Genomic DNA, 14,643 nt, shown 5'->3' on the forward strand with positions numbered 1-14,643 from the left:
ATTGCGTATGGTACACTTCCACAAATACAAAAATACAACTAATTTTATACATCCAAAGTGTTGCAAGAATTATACTTTAAGATTTATGGACAATTCTCTTAACAGCATGTAAAGTACTTTCGTTTTCGACATCAACAACAAGGTGTACATAGAAATCTGCACATCTAGCTGTTCTTTGTATTGATACTTATTTAGCTCTGAAGATGAATAAAGCAAGCAACTTATTTTGATTCAATATTTACCTGCCAATGAAACTGACATCGATTTTTGAAGTAGTGTGTGGTACAGATTCATTCTGAGAATGGGGGCGATAAACTGAGTTAGACCCTCCCAGAATCAGAAACTGTTTAAGTCTCCGAAAATCCGACTCTGGTGGAATTTCTGAACGTTGCTCCATGTTCCATTACAATAAGTTCAAGAATATAAAAGGGAACTGTTGTGGTTTATGTGTTCGTTGAGAGAATGCATGTTGCTAAAAATATTATTGGAAATTTTAAATGATGTCATAGTTTAGTTTAGTCCAAAAATAGATTTGGAGTAGCACATCTAGATCACCTGTACTTGATAAAATGGTTTGAGACAGGCACGTAGTATTACAATGTACGGGGCCCACTTTTCTCCAGACATTTTTTTTACTATAGGAAATGTTCAATGAAAGACTCGGTTGATCCACTTCCACTTATTATATTATATTACTTGTATTATAGTCAAAAAAGGGTAGTGTAGTATATGTATGAGCAGTTGAATTAAAAGGTACTCAAAGTAAAAACATACTACACCCCACCCACGCTGCCCCCACCCCAACTATCACCGACACCAGCAAATTGGGTTTTTGAGATAAGTCAATTTTTTTTTCTTTTTTCTTTTTCTTCTTTTTTTCCTTTGGCTTGTCAATTTTTTTTTCAGTAAATAAAAGGCAAATATCAGTTTCCCCTCCCTTTTCAAAAGCGATGCTACGTGCCTGGGAGATGGGGTTTATTTATCTAGTATCGCAACCAAAATGACCGTGTTCCCCTGGAAACAAGGACCACTCTAAAGTTAAATGTAGATTTGGATTCAAGATCCCCCTTATGTTATTCCATCTTTTTTCAAACAGTTTTTATTATAGCTCTGAGCTGCTCATACATTTCCATACATAATACATACTAGTATACTGAGTATTCAAGTAGGTATTATCCATCTAAACTAGTACTTAAAAGAATATTGCAGATTATTATTAGATTTGTCAGTTTGTACAATTAGCATAAATGTATAAAGACTTTTTTTAAACAGACTGTCAGTGGTACTCATCAGTAAAAGGGTTTTAACATCCTTTTCTAAAATAAGTGCATTGGGGAGGGGGAGGGGTTAGGAAGGTCTAAATATCTCAGAGAGTAAAAAATAATGATATAATAGTATAAAAGAATGATTTGTGGTCGCACAATCGACTACGTTTTGTTAAAATATTTCTGCATATCACCAAAAAAGAGTTAAAATATTAAATGCGGAAGCTACTTACTTTCATGCATTGATTTCTAAAAATATATTCAGTTTACATTTTGGGACATTCAGTTCAATTACGGACAAAACTCAGAAGCGGTTCAAGGATATTTCCCCTATTAATTGTAACACCCTTTTCCAGTCTTTACTATATGTCTTAGAATTTATTTTAAAGATCTCAGATGACGAATATTTGTCTAAATTCCAAAAATATTTGATCGATACGCAAACGTTTAATTTTCCTTTCAGTGAAATTTATAATTAAAAAAAAAATAATTATTATAACAAAAAAAAAAATGAAAATTAAAATCAAAGATTAAAAGCTGAAAATTGAAATAAGATTGAAATTTTGTACATTTTTGTACGGATCAGTAATATTACTCAAGAAAGATAACTTTATCTATGACACCCTATATTCTATATTTTAACCTTCCTGTCAGGTGATAGCAAGCTTCCGCCATTTCATGTTTTCTGGATTCTTATTTGGACATACATAAATTGGTATTGCCTATTATAATGTATTGTTTTACATCTGAAATTATTTGATTTAACTTAAGTTATTGTATAATTTACAATGCATAACATTCCTATAAAATAAACTAGGCAGGTACATATGGATTATTTAGATACTGGGTGAAAAGGTACATGGGTTTATCCAGAAACACCCTTAGGTTGAAATTAAACTTTTAAATAAAAATCGGTATCAGCAATTTAAGTTTTAAGGTAACAATTTCAATAAATCACGACATTTTGATTTGTGAGAATATGGAATATAAATAATGAGTAGATGTAATATTTACTTTCGTTTTCGACCAAAGATATTTAGGCAATGAGATCTATAATCAATGTCATATCATTCAAATTTTAGATTTCGACATGGATCCCAGCAGCAGTGCCCAGGATGTGATCAGATGTGACCTATGTGAGACAGCTGTAGTACAGATGTACTGTGATTTCTGTCATGTCAGCCTCTGTAAACCCTGTATTGGAGAACACATTGCTGATGACTATAGCAAACACCAAATTGTCCAATTTCAGCAAAGGAAATCCACCTTAATTTATCCACTGTGCAAAATACATGAAACAGAAAGATGTAAATTTCATTGCAAAGAATGCAACACCTGTGTTTGTTCTTTATGCATTACATCTGATACACATAAGGGACATACCATTAGAACCCTTTCGGATATTTTTAATTCAAAGAAAGAAATCATAGGGAAAGATACTGAAGAGTTGAAACAAATGATTTCTCCAACCTATGAAGAAATTGCCATAGATATAGAAGCTCAGATTGCTAACCTGAATGAAGAATATGATAAACTTTCAACAGCAGTGACAGAACATGGAAAACAATGGCACAAAGAAATTGACAACATTGTCAACAAACTAAAAAGAGAAATTGAAGAGATGAAAAGTAAACATATGAGCATTCTGATGAAACATTTAGATGAAATTAAACAGATAACAAGTCTTATTGAACAAACACTTCTTGAATTAAATAGAATAGATGAATCAAATAAAATATCTATGACTATGGAATACAGCTCCAAAGTCAAAGAATTAAGCAAACTTCCTCCCAGATTAGAGTATCATTTCGAATGTTCAATACAAAGACAAAAGATACAGGACATATTTATGATTTGTTTGGATCTTTAACACCATTAACCACCAAAACAGATGAAAATGGCTACACACTGAAGAAACCAGTGACGTCAACCGGACAACTGCAGAAAGAACCAGAACTCATCACTACTATAAATACTGGGTATGGGAAACTCCGTAGTATTTCATGGCTCAGTGAGGAAGACTTTTGGACATGTGCACATAAAGTCAGTAAAATGAAATGTTTTAACAGTGACGGATCACTCATTAAGACAATCGGAACAAAATCGGGGCAGTGGCCAAGTGATATAGCAGTGACATGTGATGGTGATCTAGTGTACTCTGATGCTAAAACAAAGACTGTTAATAAAGTAAAGAATGGACGAACAGAAGAGGTTATCAAACAACAAAATTGGTTACCTTTCAATCTCTGCGTCACCTCTTCTGGTGATCTCCTGGTTGGCATGTTCAGTGATGATGAAACACAGTCCAAAGTTGTTCGTTACTCAGGCTCCACAGAGAAACAAACAATCCAGTTTAATGAGAAGGGTACACCTCTGTATTCAGGAAATAATAAAATTAAATACATCAGTGAGAACAGAAACTTGGATATCTGTGTGGCTGACTGTGAAGCTGGTGTTGTAGTTGTGGTCAATCAGACTGGAAAACTCCGATTTAGATACACTGGTCATCCTTCTGTTACAAAGAACAAATCATTCAAACCCTGCGGAATCACAACAGACAGCCAGAGTCAGATCCTGACAGCAGACGTAGAGAACCTTTGTATCCACATCCTAAACCAGAACGGACACTTCCTTCGGTATATAGATAACTGTGATCTGAAGAAACCAGTGGGAGTTTGTGTTGACAAAAAAGACAACTTGTTTGTAGCCGAGTATAAAGGAAATGTTAAAAAGATTAAATATGTTGTTAACAATGGAGAAGATGAAAGCTTTATGCCATGTTAGTGTCAGTAAAGAAAGTCAATTCAATTCTTAGAAACTCTCATAAACAATGCTGTTCACCAACACATTTCTTTGTATTCAAGTAAAATTGATCATTAAAGAGAATAAAATGAACTTACGACAAAAATTCAGCGACCACCTCTCCTGTGATAGAATCATACAGGGATTGTGAGATTTCCATTAGCTTATCCACCTCAAGTTTTGCTTCCTGTCTAATCTCTACAGTAGATTCATGATCATGTTGTCAATACCTTTCCAGAACTACGATGGCCGATATCAGCCTGTCTACAATACAATTACACGACCTATAATTTTGTCTTTTTTCTTAAAAGTCTGTAGCGGTATATATATAAGTTTTTGTCACTATTTTTTACAATTACAATTCTTTTATTTAAAATTATAATTAGCATAAGTTACCTCTACCTGACGTTATCAAAATTTGCAGCTCTCCACCACTTTCATTAAATACCACAACCTTGATCTTTTGACTTTGTAGATTTCTATACCTATAAAAACTTTAACCTTGGCCATAACCTTTAAACGGTAAGGGCTAGGGCTTTCATATTTCACATATGTAATTCTTGTGATAAGACGCTTCATTGAATACCAAGAACTTTGACAATTTGACCTTGACCTCGGAGTTTGACCTACTTTTAAAGCCCGAGATAATAAGCACCGCCTTCATATTTACCTGGTCTGTGTTCCCTTGTCAATCAAATGAATTATGGTCCATCATTGGGTACTTAAAATTGATTGACATTTAGCTACTAGTACCTGTGTATAACTCTTTCACCTTGTTTGATACTCGTGGTCACCATCGAAATAACTTTCAGTCTTCTGATGTTTACCTCTAAATTACCAGCACAAGTAGGAAGCCATTTGATGCAAGCAATTTTAGTTTGATAATTATTTACAAACACGTCATTGAAAAATGAAAATTTTCCCATTGTGTTTTTATAAAATAAATCAAGATTGTGTAAAAATTTTCATTAATGAAAAGTGCATAGGTGATTGAAATCTTATCTTCACTCGTAAAAGATTTTTGTTTTGATGTTTTGCAAATATCATTTATTACTAATGACATTTTTTATTTACGATATCGAGATCTACATATTTCATGATGAAAAGAAGGCCAAACAGGCTGTACAGGTAATACTCATGGACTTCCTGTGTATACTGTTTGGGTATAGGGATTAGCGTTCTCTGTGGTCTGCACGACCGTCAATGCCTCGGGGTGCCAAGCATGTAAAATTTAGTCCCTCCCCTTACCTGAGAAAATCGTACGGTAAAAAATTTCGGCCTTTAAGATACAACCTTGACCATAATTTTTTGAAGGGTTAGGACTATGGCTGTCATACTTCACATATAAACTTCTTGTGACAAGACCTTTCATTTGATATCAAGAACTTTGACCCTTTGACTTTGGAGTTTGACCTACTTTTTAAAAACTTTATAACCTTGGCAATAACTTTCGAACGTTAAAGGCTTTGACCTTGACCCCGGAGTTTGTCCAACCTGTAAAAACGTAAACCTTGATCATAACCTTTGAACAGGTGGTGCAAGAGTTTTATATTTTACATTTGTATTTCTTGTGAAGAACTTTGACCCTTTGAAATTCGAGTTTGACCAAATTAATTTAGTCCCTCCTGTGGTGACACGGAAATTGTCCGTGTTGGTTTTAGATTTTATGTTCTGTTTTATACCTGTACTGTATTTCCGGAAAGACTTCACGTTTTGTTTCGGAGGCATATTTGCCCCTTTTATATTGTTTTGAAGGCCCAAAGAGTAAGTTTTTCCTTTGCATATTTGTAATCACATTATAATTATTGCATACGATAAGTCTTAACTGTTGTCTATACTTGATTTTTGCATATTTTTGTTATAAATCCTAAGTGCACAAACGCACATGGCATTGGCGTTAGGGAAAATCTGGATATGTATATTTATGTATCGATACTTTATCACTTTACTTTATGAATTATTTGGTTTGTATCAAGTTTGTATTAAGTTGAAAGGTCAAACAATGTAATACAGTATTGACTCTAGTATTTAGAAAGTCATAAAACAGATTTTTTATGTATTTTTCAAATTTGGCATAATGTATGTCATGGATTGTCATGGTGTTATCTCACTGATTTAATAACTGTTTATATAATTGTTTGTTTATGAATTTATTTGTAAGACGGCTGTTTTGTTTTGTAGTCTCTTACCCTCATGAGGAGGAGGCCAATAAACATCTTAAACACAATTAAGCTTGTTTGTGCACAGTAAGAGATCTGGACTCATCACCAAACAATGATGACTGACCTGTACACCGAGCGAGCGGAAGCAGGTGAAACATTGGAGTTAAAGAGAAGAAGACACTTAAGAACGCCAGCCCAAGAGGAATATGAACGTAGAGTGGCCAAATTTACAACAGAGTTACACAACATTAAGGATGATATGGATGCAGGTGCAGCGCACATTGATCAGATAAAGGATGATCCAAGCTCTCTGAAATCCGTTAGAGATTTAATACAGTCGTGTGAACAAGCATATACAGAACTTTCGTGCAAGTATGTTGAGTACCTCAGAACAGTAAGAACCGACGAAAGTGATAACGAAGAATCCTCTCACAACCTGATAAGACAAACAGTACTCTGTAAAGCAAGTTTGATGTCAAAAAGAATAGACTCTTTATTGAATCCCCCACCACCTTCCACTTCACATAGTCGTTCCTCTAGCAGGAATTCTGTGAAATCAAACATTAGCCTTTTAGAACGGAAGGAAGCAGAGCTACGTGCAGCTGTCGTGAAGAAGAAATTTCTTGCGGAAGAAGCTGACATTATTCGCCAGAAAGCGGAACTAGAAACAAAGCTGAAGGCGATCAAAATTGAAGAGGAGATAGAATCCAAACAGGCGGAAGTTAGTGCTCTTAAAGAGCACAGTCCTGAACTCAACCTCCCATCAGACGACGCTTTCTCACGCACACAGCAATACGTGGAAAGTTTGTCGAAAGGACAGCGTCGGGGGTCATATCTTCCGACCTTCCCACAGACTATCACCCCACTTATGCAAGTGCAACCTACCAGACTGTTCAATGAACCACAAAGACAGCCAAATACTCAGACTGCATACTCTCTGCCAGAGCTGCCAGAGTTCTCTTTGTCACCTCTACCTGTGATACTACCAAATGAAACTACTCAACATGTTTATGTGAACAGTGACAATCAGCCTAGCACTCCGATTGAGACCCACATTGAAAACACTCCTATGAACCCAACACATAGGGAACCAATTATGGACATAACAAAGTTCCTTCTGAAAAAGGATCTCATCCTATCAAGAATTACAAAGTATGATGACAATCCAAGTTTATTCCTTACCTGGAAACTTACCTTTAGGAACATCATGGAGGACCTGAGTGTAACCCCGTCGGAGGAACTTGACATGCTTGTACGATATCTCGGCAATGAATCCTCAAGACAGGCAGCAACCATAAGGAAATGTAATGCCAACGACCCGAAAACCGCCCTGAGATTAGTGTGGGAAAGGCTTGAAGAGAGATATGGGGCACCCGAGTTGATAGAAAGTTCTCTCAGACGTCAGATTTCATCGTTTCCAAAGATTGGGAATCAGGACATGAAAAGACTCTACAATCTTTTGGATTTAGTGGAAGAAATAGCTTCAGTTAAACGGCAGTCCCAGTATGCATCCCTTTTTGGATACTTTGATTCTCCCACTGGCATAAATCCGATTGTTACAAAACTTCCTACATCACTACAAGACAAATGGACTGCCGAAGCGACAAAGTACAAGAAGCGTGAGTCAGCCATATATCCGCCATTCACCTTCTTTATCAACTTCTTGAAGGACATGGCTCGGATGAAGAATGATCCAAGTTTTAACTACTCATGTTCTGATGGTGAGAAGCCCTATGTGAACCATCCAAAGAATTTCCAGAAAACAACAGTAGTTGCTGCCAGGAAAACTGAAACACAGAGTTCTTCTAATCATGTTTTGACTGAAAACAATGACTTGGCTCGATGCCCTCTTCACAACTCGAATCATACCTTGAATGAATGTAACAAGTTCCGGTCCAAGACTTTTGAAGAAAGAAAGAAGTTTATCATGGCTAATGGAATATGTCTCAAGTGTTGTAAAAACAAACATTATGCTAAAAACTGCACGACTTTGGAAAGGTGTGGCTTGTGTAATCAGTCCTCTCATCCCACGGCACTTCATACTGAAAATCCGAGTCCTCAAGATCACAGGAGAAGAGAAGACCATGGAGGGGAGAAAAACCATGAAGGGGAGCAACGTCGGCAAACAGTCACAATTTCTTGCACCAAAATATGTGGAACAGTAAGAGGAACAAGTAAATCTTGTGCAAAAATTCTGCCAGTGAAAATATACCGTAAAAACTCTGCCAGTCACTTCAGAATTGTTTATGCTATGTTGGATGATCAGAGCAATCATTCCCTAGCAGCACCCTCACTCCTTGATGCATTCAATGTTGGCGGACCCGAGTATGAGTACACTTTGACATCTTGTTCAGGTTCAGTTATGTCAGCAGGAAGAAGGGCTCAAGGACTCGTCGTGGAATCCCTTGATGGCAGCAGTTCCTTCGATCTACCCACATTAATCGAATGCTCGGATTTACCTAACAACAGGGAGGAGATACCTTCACCTCGTATAGCTGAACAATATTCCCATCTAACAGATATCAAAGACAGCATTCCAGAGTTGATTGAGACTGCTGAGATCGAGCTACTGATTGGACGAGATCTCACTTCAGCTCATATAGTAGAGGATCAAAGACATGTGACAGGATGGTCTGTTCCCTTTGCTCAGAAACTTCCCCTAGGCTGGGTAATTATTGGGCCTGTGTGTTTAGATGCCATTCATATGCCTGATAAAGTGACAGTACATAAAACATATGTGTTAAGCAGTGGCCGTCTCTCAGTATTCCAGCCTTGTGATAGCAAGCTACTGGTTAAGGACAATATCTTCTTAAAGACAGATCATGATGAGAAAGTTGCCCCCTCCAAAGAAGACACTGCCTTTCTTGACATTATGGACAAAGAATTCCAAAGAGACTCAGATGGTTATTGGGAGGCACCTATTCCGTTCCGAAACCGAAGGCAGCCATTACCAAACAATAAACCACAGGCCATCAATCGAGCGCTGTCTCTTGATCGAAGTTTGAAACGGAACCCTACCAAGAGAGAACATGTGTCAAAGTTCATGGACAAAATATTTGAGAAGGGACATGCAGAGGAAGCGCCACCTTTACCCGATACCAAAGAAAGATGGTACCTTCCTATGTTCGGTGTTTATCACCCGCAGAAAAGAGATTCCTTACGAATGGTGTTTGACTCGTCTGCGAAGTTCAACAACATCTCGCTCAATGATGTCCTTCTCAAAGGTCCAGACATTACGAACAATCTCGAAGGCATCTTACTACGTTTTCGACGTGAGAGGGTGGCAGTAATACGGGATGTGGAGCAAATGTTTCACAATTTTAAGGTGAAAGTAGATCACAGAGACTACTTGCGGTTTTTATGGCACCCAGAGAATAATTTAGACCTACCCTTAAAAGAGTACAGAATGACTGTCCACGTCTTTGGGAATCGCCCATCTCCGGCAGTCGCAACATATGGACTACGTCGCTGTGTTGCTCACTCTGACCCTGATGTGATTGACTTTATAACAAAAGACTTTTACGTGGATGATGGACTCTTAAGTTGTCCAAGTGAAGATATGGCCATTGACCTGATGAAGAGAACTCAGCTTGCCCTGAAGGAAGGAGGACAGCTTAAACTTCATAAAATCTCCTCAAACTCAAAGTCTGTGTTGTTGAAGTTTCCAGCAGATGATCTGGCCAAAGACCTAAAGGATTTAGATATTGGTGGAGACGATTTACCTGTACAGAGAAGCCTTGGTATGTCGTGGGATATCAATGCTGATGTCTTCACCTTCAAGATATCAACTGACCAGAAGCCCTTCACTCGCAGGGGAGTCTTGTCAAACATCAATAGTCTGTTCGACCCCCTTGGTTTTGCATCTCCAGTAACTGTGCAAGGGAAGATGTTATTCCGACAGATGCTATCAACCTCCAGTGAAGTTGATTGGGACGATCCCCTAGATGACTCGTTCCGCTTGAAATGGTCTAATTGGGTCAACTCCGTCAGTCATCTTGAAGATGTCAGGATACCAAGGATGTGCAGCAAGAATTCTGTTTGTGAGTCAAAACGCAAGGAAGTGCACATTTTTACGGACGCCTCCAAAGATGCGATAGCTGCAGTGGTTTTTCTGAAAGTATGGAAGGACGAGGGTAACAGTGATGTAGGTTTCCTTATTGGCGAGGCCAAAGTGGCTCCAGCACATGGCCACACAATCCCCAGGCTGGAACTGTGTGCAGCGGTTCTTGGGATAGAGATAGCAGAAATCATCAAAGAACAGATGGATTTAGAAAAGAATACTTTCAGATTTTACAGTGACAGTCAGATTGCTCTTGGTTATATAACCAACGACGCCAGACGTTTTTATGTCTACGTTGCGAATAGAGTGAGTAGGATTAGGTCATTTAGTGAACCTGACCAATGGCGGCACATTACTACCGATCAAAATCCAGCAGATTTGGGTACTCGATCGTTCGATGCTCAAGAACTCCCTCAAAGTATGTGGCTGCGAGGACCAGCATTCCTTAGGGAAGACAACCTCTCCACTACCTTTGTGGGAGCACGTGAGGACTTTGCTCTCATATCAGATGATGATAAGGAAGTTCGACCTATTGTTGAAGTCAACATAACGACCATCGAGGGGAAGACCCATAGTTCTTTCAATTCTCGCTTAGAAAGGTACTCACAATGGACTAAACTAGTTCGCAGTATAGCTATTTTGAAGCATGTCTTACTTGCAAAGGACTCCTGTAAACATTCAACGAGACGATGGCATTGCTGTCCACAGTCTTTGAATTTGGACACCCTGAAATCAGCTGAGATTCATATTTTGAGAGAGGTACAAAGGTCTGAATTCAGTGAAGAGGTAGAATGTCTCATCAAGGAGAAGCCCATACCTAAAGGTAGCAGCATCATTTCCTTGGCCCCATTTCTGGACTCCAATGGCTTACTGCGTGTTGGTGGTAGGATTTCTGCTGTACAGAAGTTAGTTAACTTGGACATACATCCAATAATCATACCTAAGAAATCCCACATAGCTACCTTATTGACTAGGCATTTTCATGAGAAGGTGTCCCACCAAGGACATAAGATTACAGAAGGCAAGATCAGGTCATCTGGATTCTGGATAATTGGAGCCAAACGTCTGATAGCATCGGAGATTCACCACTGTGTCACATGTCGCAAATTGCGAGGAGCCTTCTGCGGTCAGAAAATGGCTAACCTTCCAAAGGATCGTTTGACCCCAGGACCTCCATTTACGTTCGTCGGCCTCGATACGTTCGGACCTTGGGATGTAACAGCACGGCGTACACGGGGAGGATTAGCCACAAGCAAGAGATGGGCAATTATGTTTACGTGCCTGGTATCAAGGGGTATCCACATTGAGCTCGTTGAGGAATTGAGCACTTCCTCTTTTATCAATGCGTTAAGGCGTTTCCTCTCTATACGAGGACCTGTCCATCAATTCCGTTCTGACAGAGGAACCAACTTTGTTGGAGCTGCAAAGGAACTACAGATGGTTCATCAGTTCGTGGAAAAACCCATGGTACAGAGATTCTTGCAGGACAATGAGTGCTCATGGATATTCAACCCTCCACATGCATCCCACTTTGGTGGAGCCTGGGAGCGCATGATCGGTGTGACGCGCAGAATCTTGGACAGCATGCTTTTACGAAATGGAATGAAAGGTTTAACCCATGACACACTTTCTACATTTCTGGCAGAAGTTTGTGCTATAGTGAATTCACGACCACTTACCACCATTACAGAGGATGCCAGTGATCCATCCTTCCTTACACCTGCAATGATACTCACTCAGAAGATAGGACACTTACCAGAATCATTGCCGGACATTGACCCCAAGGAATTATACAAGTCTCAGTGGCGTTACGTTCAAACTCTTGCGGCTGAGTTTTGGAGAAAATGGGAATGTGAGTACTTATCTGCCCTACAAATTCGACGAAAGTGGACGTCAGACAAACCCAGTTTAAAGGAAGGAGACGTGGTGATGCTAGAAGAGTTTGAGAGTCCAAGGAATCAGTGGCCGGTTGCACGTGTAAATAGAACCATTCCTTCTGCTGATGGACATGTACGTGAAGTTGAAGTGTGTGTGGTTAGGGGGACACTGTATCTCATTATGTTAGACCCATTCACAAACTTGTGCCACTAGTCTTGTCTTAGTTGTTGTGTATGAAACATTGTAAGATACGTAAGATACATTTGTGAATTTGTGATACATTTGTTAGGTTTATTTTCCTAAGAGACGTGTAATTGATATAGTGATTTCTTGTACAGAAATCAGAAGGGGAGTGTGGTGACACGGAAATTGTCCGTGTTGGTTTTAGATTTTATGTTCTGTTTTATACCTGTACTGTATTTCCGGGAAGACTTCACGTTTTGTTTCGGAGGCATATTTGCCCCTTTTATATTGTTTTGAAGGCCCAAAGAGTAAGTTTTTCCTTTGCATATTTGTAATCACATTATAATTATTGCATACGATAAGTCTTAACTGTTGTCTATACTTGATTTTTGCATATTTTTGTTATAAATCCTAAGTGCACAAACGCACATGGCATTGGCGTTAGGGAAAATCTGGATATGTATATTTATGTATCGATACTTTATCACTTTACTTTATGAATTATTTGGTTTGTATCAAGTTTGTATTAAGTTGAAAGGTCAAACAATGTAATACAGTATTGACTCTAGTATTTAGAAAGTCATAAAACAGATTTTTTATGTATTTTTCAAATTTGGCATAATGTATGTCATGGATTGTCATGGTGTTATCTCACTTATTTAATAACTGTTTATATAATTGTTTGTTTATGAATTTATTTGTAAGACGGCTGTTTTGTTTTGTAGTCTCTTACCCTCATGACGAGGAGGCCAATAAACATCTTAAACACAATTAAGCTTGTTTGTGCACACCTCCCCTTACCTGAGAAAACTGTACGGTTAAAAATCTCGACCTTTAAGATACAACCTTGACCATAATTTTTGAAGGGTTAGGACTATGGCTGTCATACTTCAAATATAAAATTCTTGTGAAAAGACCTTTCATTTGATATCAAGAACTTTGATCTTAGACTTTGACCTACTTTTTAAAAACTTTAACCTTGGCCATAACTTTCGAACGGTAAAGGCTTTGACCTTGACCCCGGAGTTTGTCCTACCTGTAGAAACGTAAACCTTGGCCATAACCTTTGAACAGGTGGTGCAAGAGTTTTATATTCTACATTTGTATTTCTTGTGGAAAAAACCTTACTTTAGGTACTAATATATTATTATAGTTGATCTAGATCTGCATTTAAGAAAGCTTAACTTTCGCTATGTTGCCATACGGGGGCATCAGTGTTTCAGAAACACATCTTGTTTTTATTGTCTAGAATTTGGGCAGTTGTAGTTCCATACTGATAATTTTTTTTCTAATTTCCTTCTAATGCATTTTTATAATTTTGGTACCAGTACCTGGGGCATTTTACGTATTTTGTAAATCAATAAAGGTTTTTGACAAGAACTTTAAGGAGACTACTTCCTGAAGGGGGAGGGGGGGGGTTTAAAATGTTCTTAAATGCAATTTTGTTATATTGGTACCTAAAGAAGGGTATTCTCACTCGAAATACAATGTGAAATATAAAAGTAGGCCAAGGTTAAAGTTTTTTTTATAAGTACGGAAATCTCCCAGGTCAAGGTAAAAAAAGTCAAGTTAATTGGTATCCAATTAACGGCCTTCCCACAAAGAATACATAAGACATATGTGAATTCCTAGCCACTATCCTTCAAAAGTTATAGCTAAGGTTAAAATTTTAAAAAGTAGGTCAAGATCAAAAATCACCATTCTTGATATTAAATGAAAGGTCTTGTCACAAGGATTAAATATGAAAAGTATGAAAGCACTAGCCCTAATCCTTCAAAAGTTATAGTCAATGTTTGTTTTTTTAAAGCAAGTCAAACTACAAGGTCAGGGTCAAAGGAGCAAAGTTCTTGGTATCCAGTGAAGGGTCTTCTCACAAATATTACATCTGTGAAGTATGAGAGCACTAGCTCTCAGCGTTTAGAAGTTATGACCAAGATTAAAGTTTCTTCATAAGTACGAACATCTCCAAGGTCAAGGTAACTGGTATCCAATGAAAGGTCTAGCCACAAAGAATACATGTGTAAAGAATGAAAGACATAGCCCTTACACTTCAAAATGTATAGACAGGATTAAACAATTCAAAAAGTAAGTCAAACTTCGAGGTCAAGGTCAAAGTTCTTGATATCAAATAAAAGGTCCTGTAACAATAATTAAATATATGAAGTATAAAGTACTTTCCCGAACCATTAAAGAGTTATGGTCAAGGTTTATTTTTAAAAGTAGGTCAAACTACATGGTCAAGGCCGAGGATCTTGATATCTTATGAAGGCCTCCTCACAAGAATTACATATGT

At 37.9% G+C, this 14,643-nt stretch overlaps 1 protein-coding gene and 1 pseudogene across 1 annotated transcript; both read left to right on the forward strand.

Moving 5' to 3' along the window:
* Window positions 1–1,903: 1,903 nt before the first annotated feature.
* On the forward strand, window positions 1,904–4,049 carry LOC134246287 (uncharacterized; annotated as a pseudogene).
* A 2,295-nt stretch (window positions 4,050–6,344) lies between these two features.
* LOC134246288 (uncharacterized) lies at window positions 6,345–12,380 on the forward strand. The gene has a single exon (XM_062728615.1). The coding sequence runs from the start codon at window positions 6,345–6,347 to the stop codon at window positions 12,378–12,380; it is 6,036 nt and encodes a 2,011-aa protein (XP_062584599.1).
* The last annotated feature ends 2,263 nt before the right edge of the window (window positions 12,381–14,643 follow it).

This window comes from Saccostrea cucullata, unplaced genomic scaffold (assembly GCF_032062105.1).
Source record: "Saccostrea cucullata isolate Sc308-1 unplaced genomic scaffold, CSIRO_AGI_Scuc_v1 ctg9786, whole genome shotgun sequence".
In the NCBI taxonomy this organism is placed as follows: domain Eukaryota; kingdom Metazoa; phylum Mollusca; class Bivalvia; order Ostreida; family Ostreidae; genus Saccostrea; species Saccostrea cuccullata.

What these genes read in the sequence shown, in the direction of transcription:
- LOC134246288 (XM_062728615.1), top strand. Translation starts at nt 6,345, where the DNA reads ATGACTGACCTGTACACCGAGCGAGCGGAAGCAGGTGAAACATTGGAG.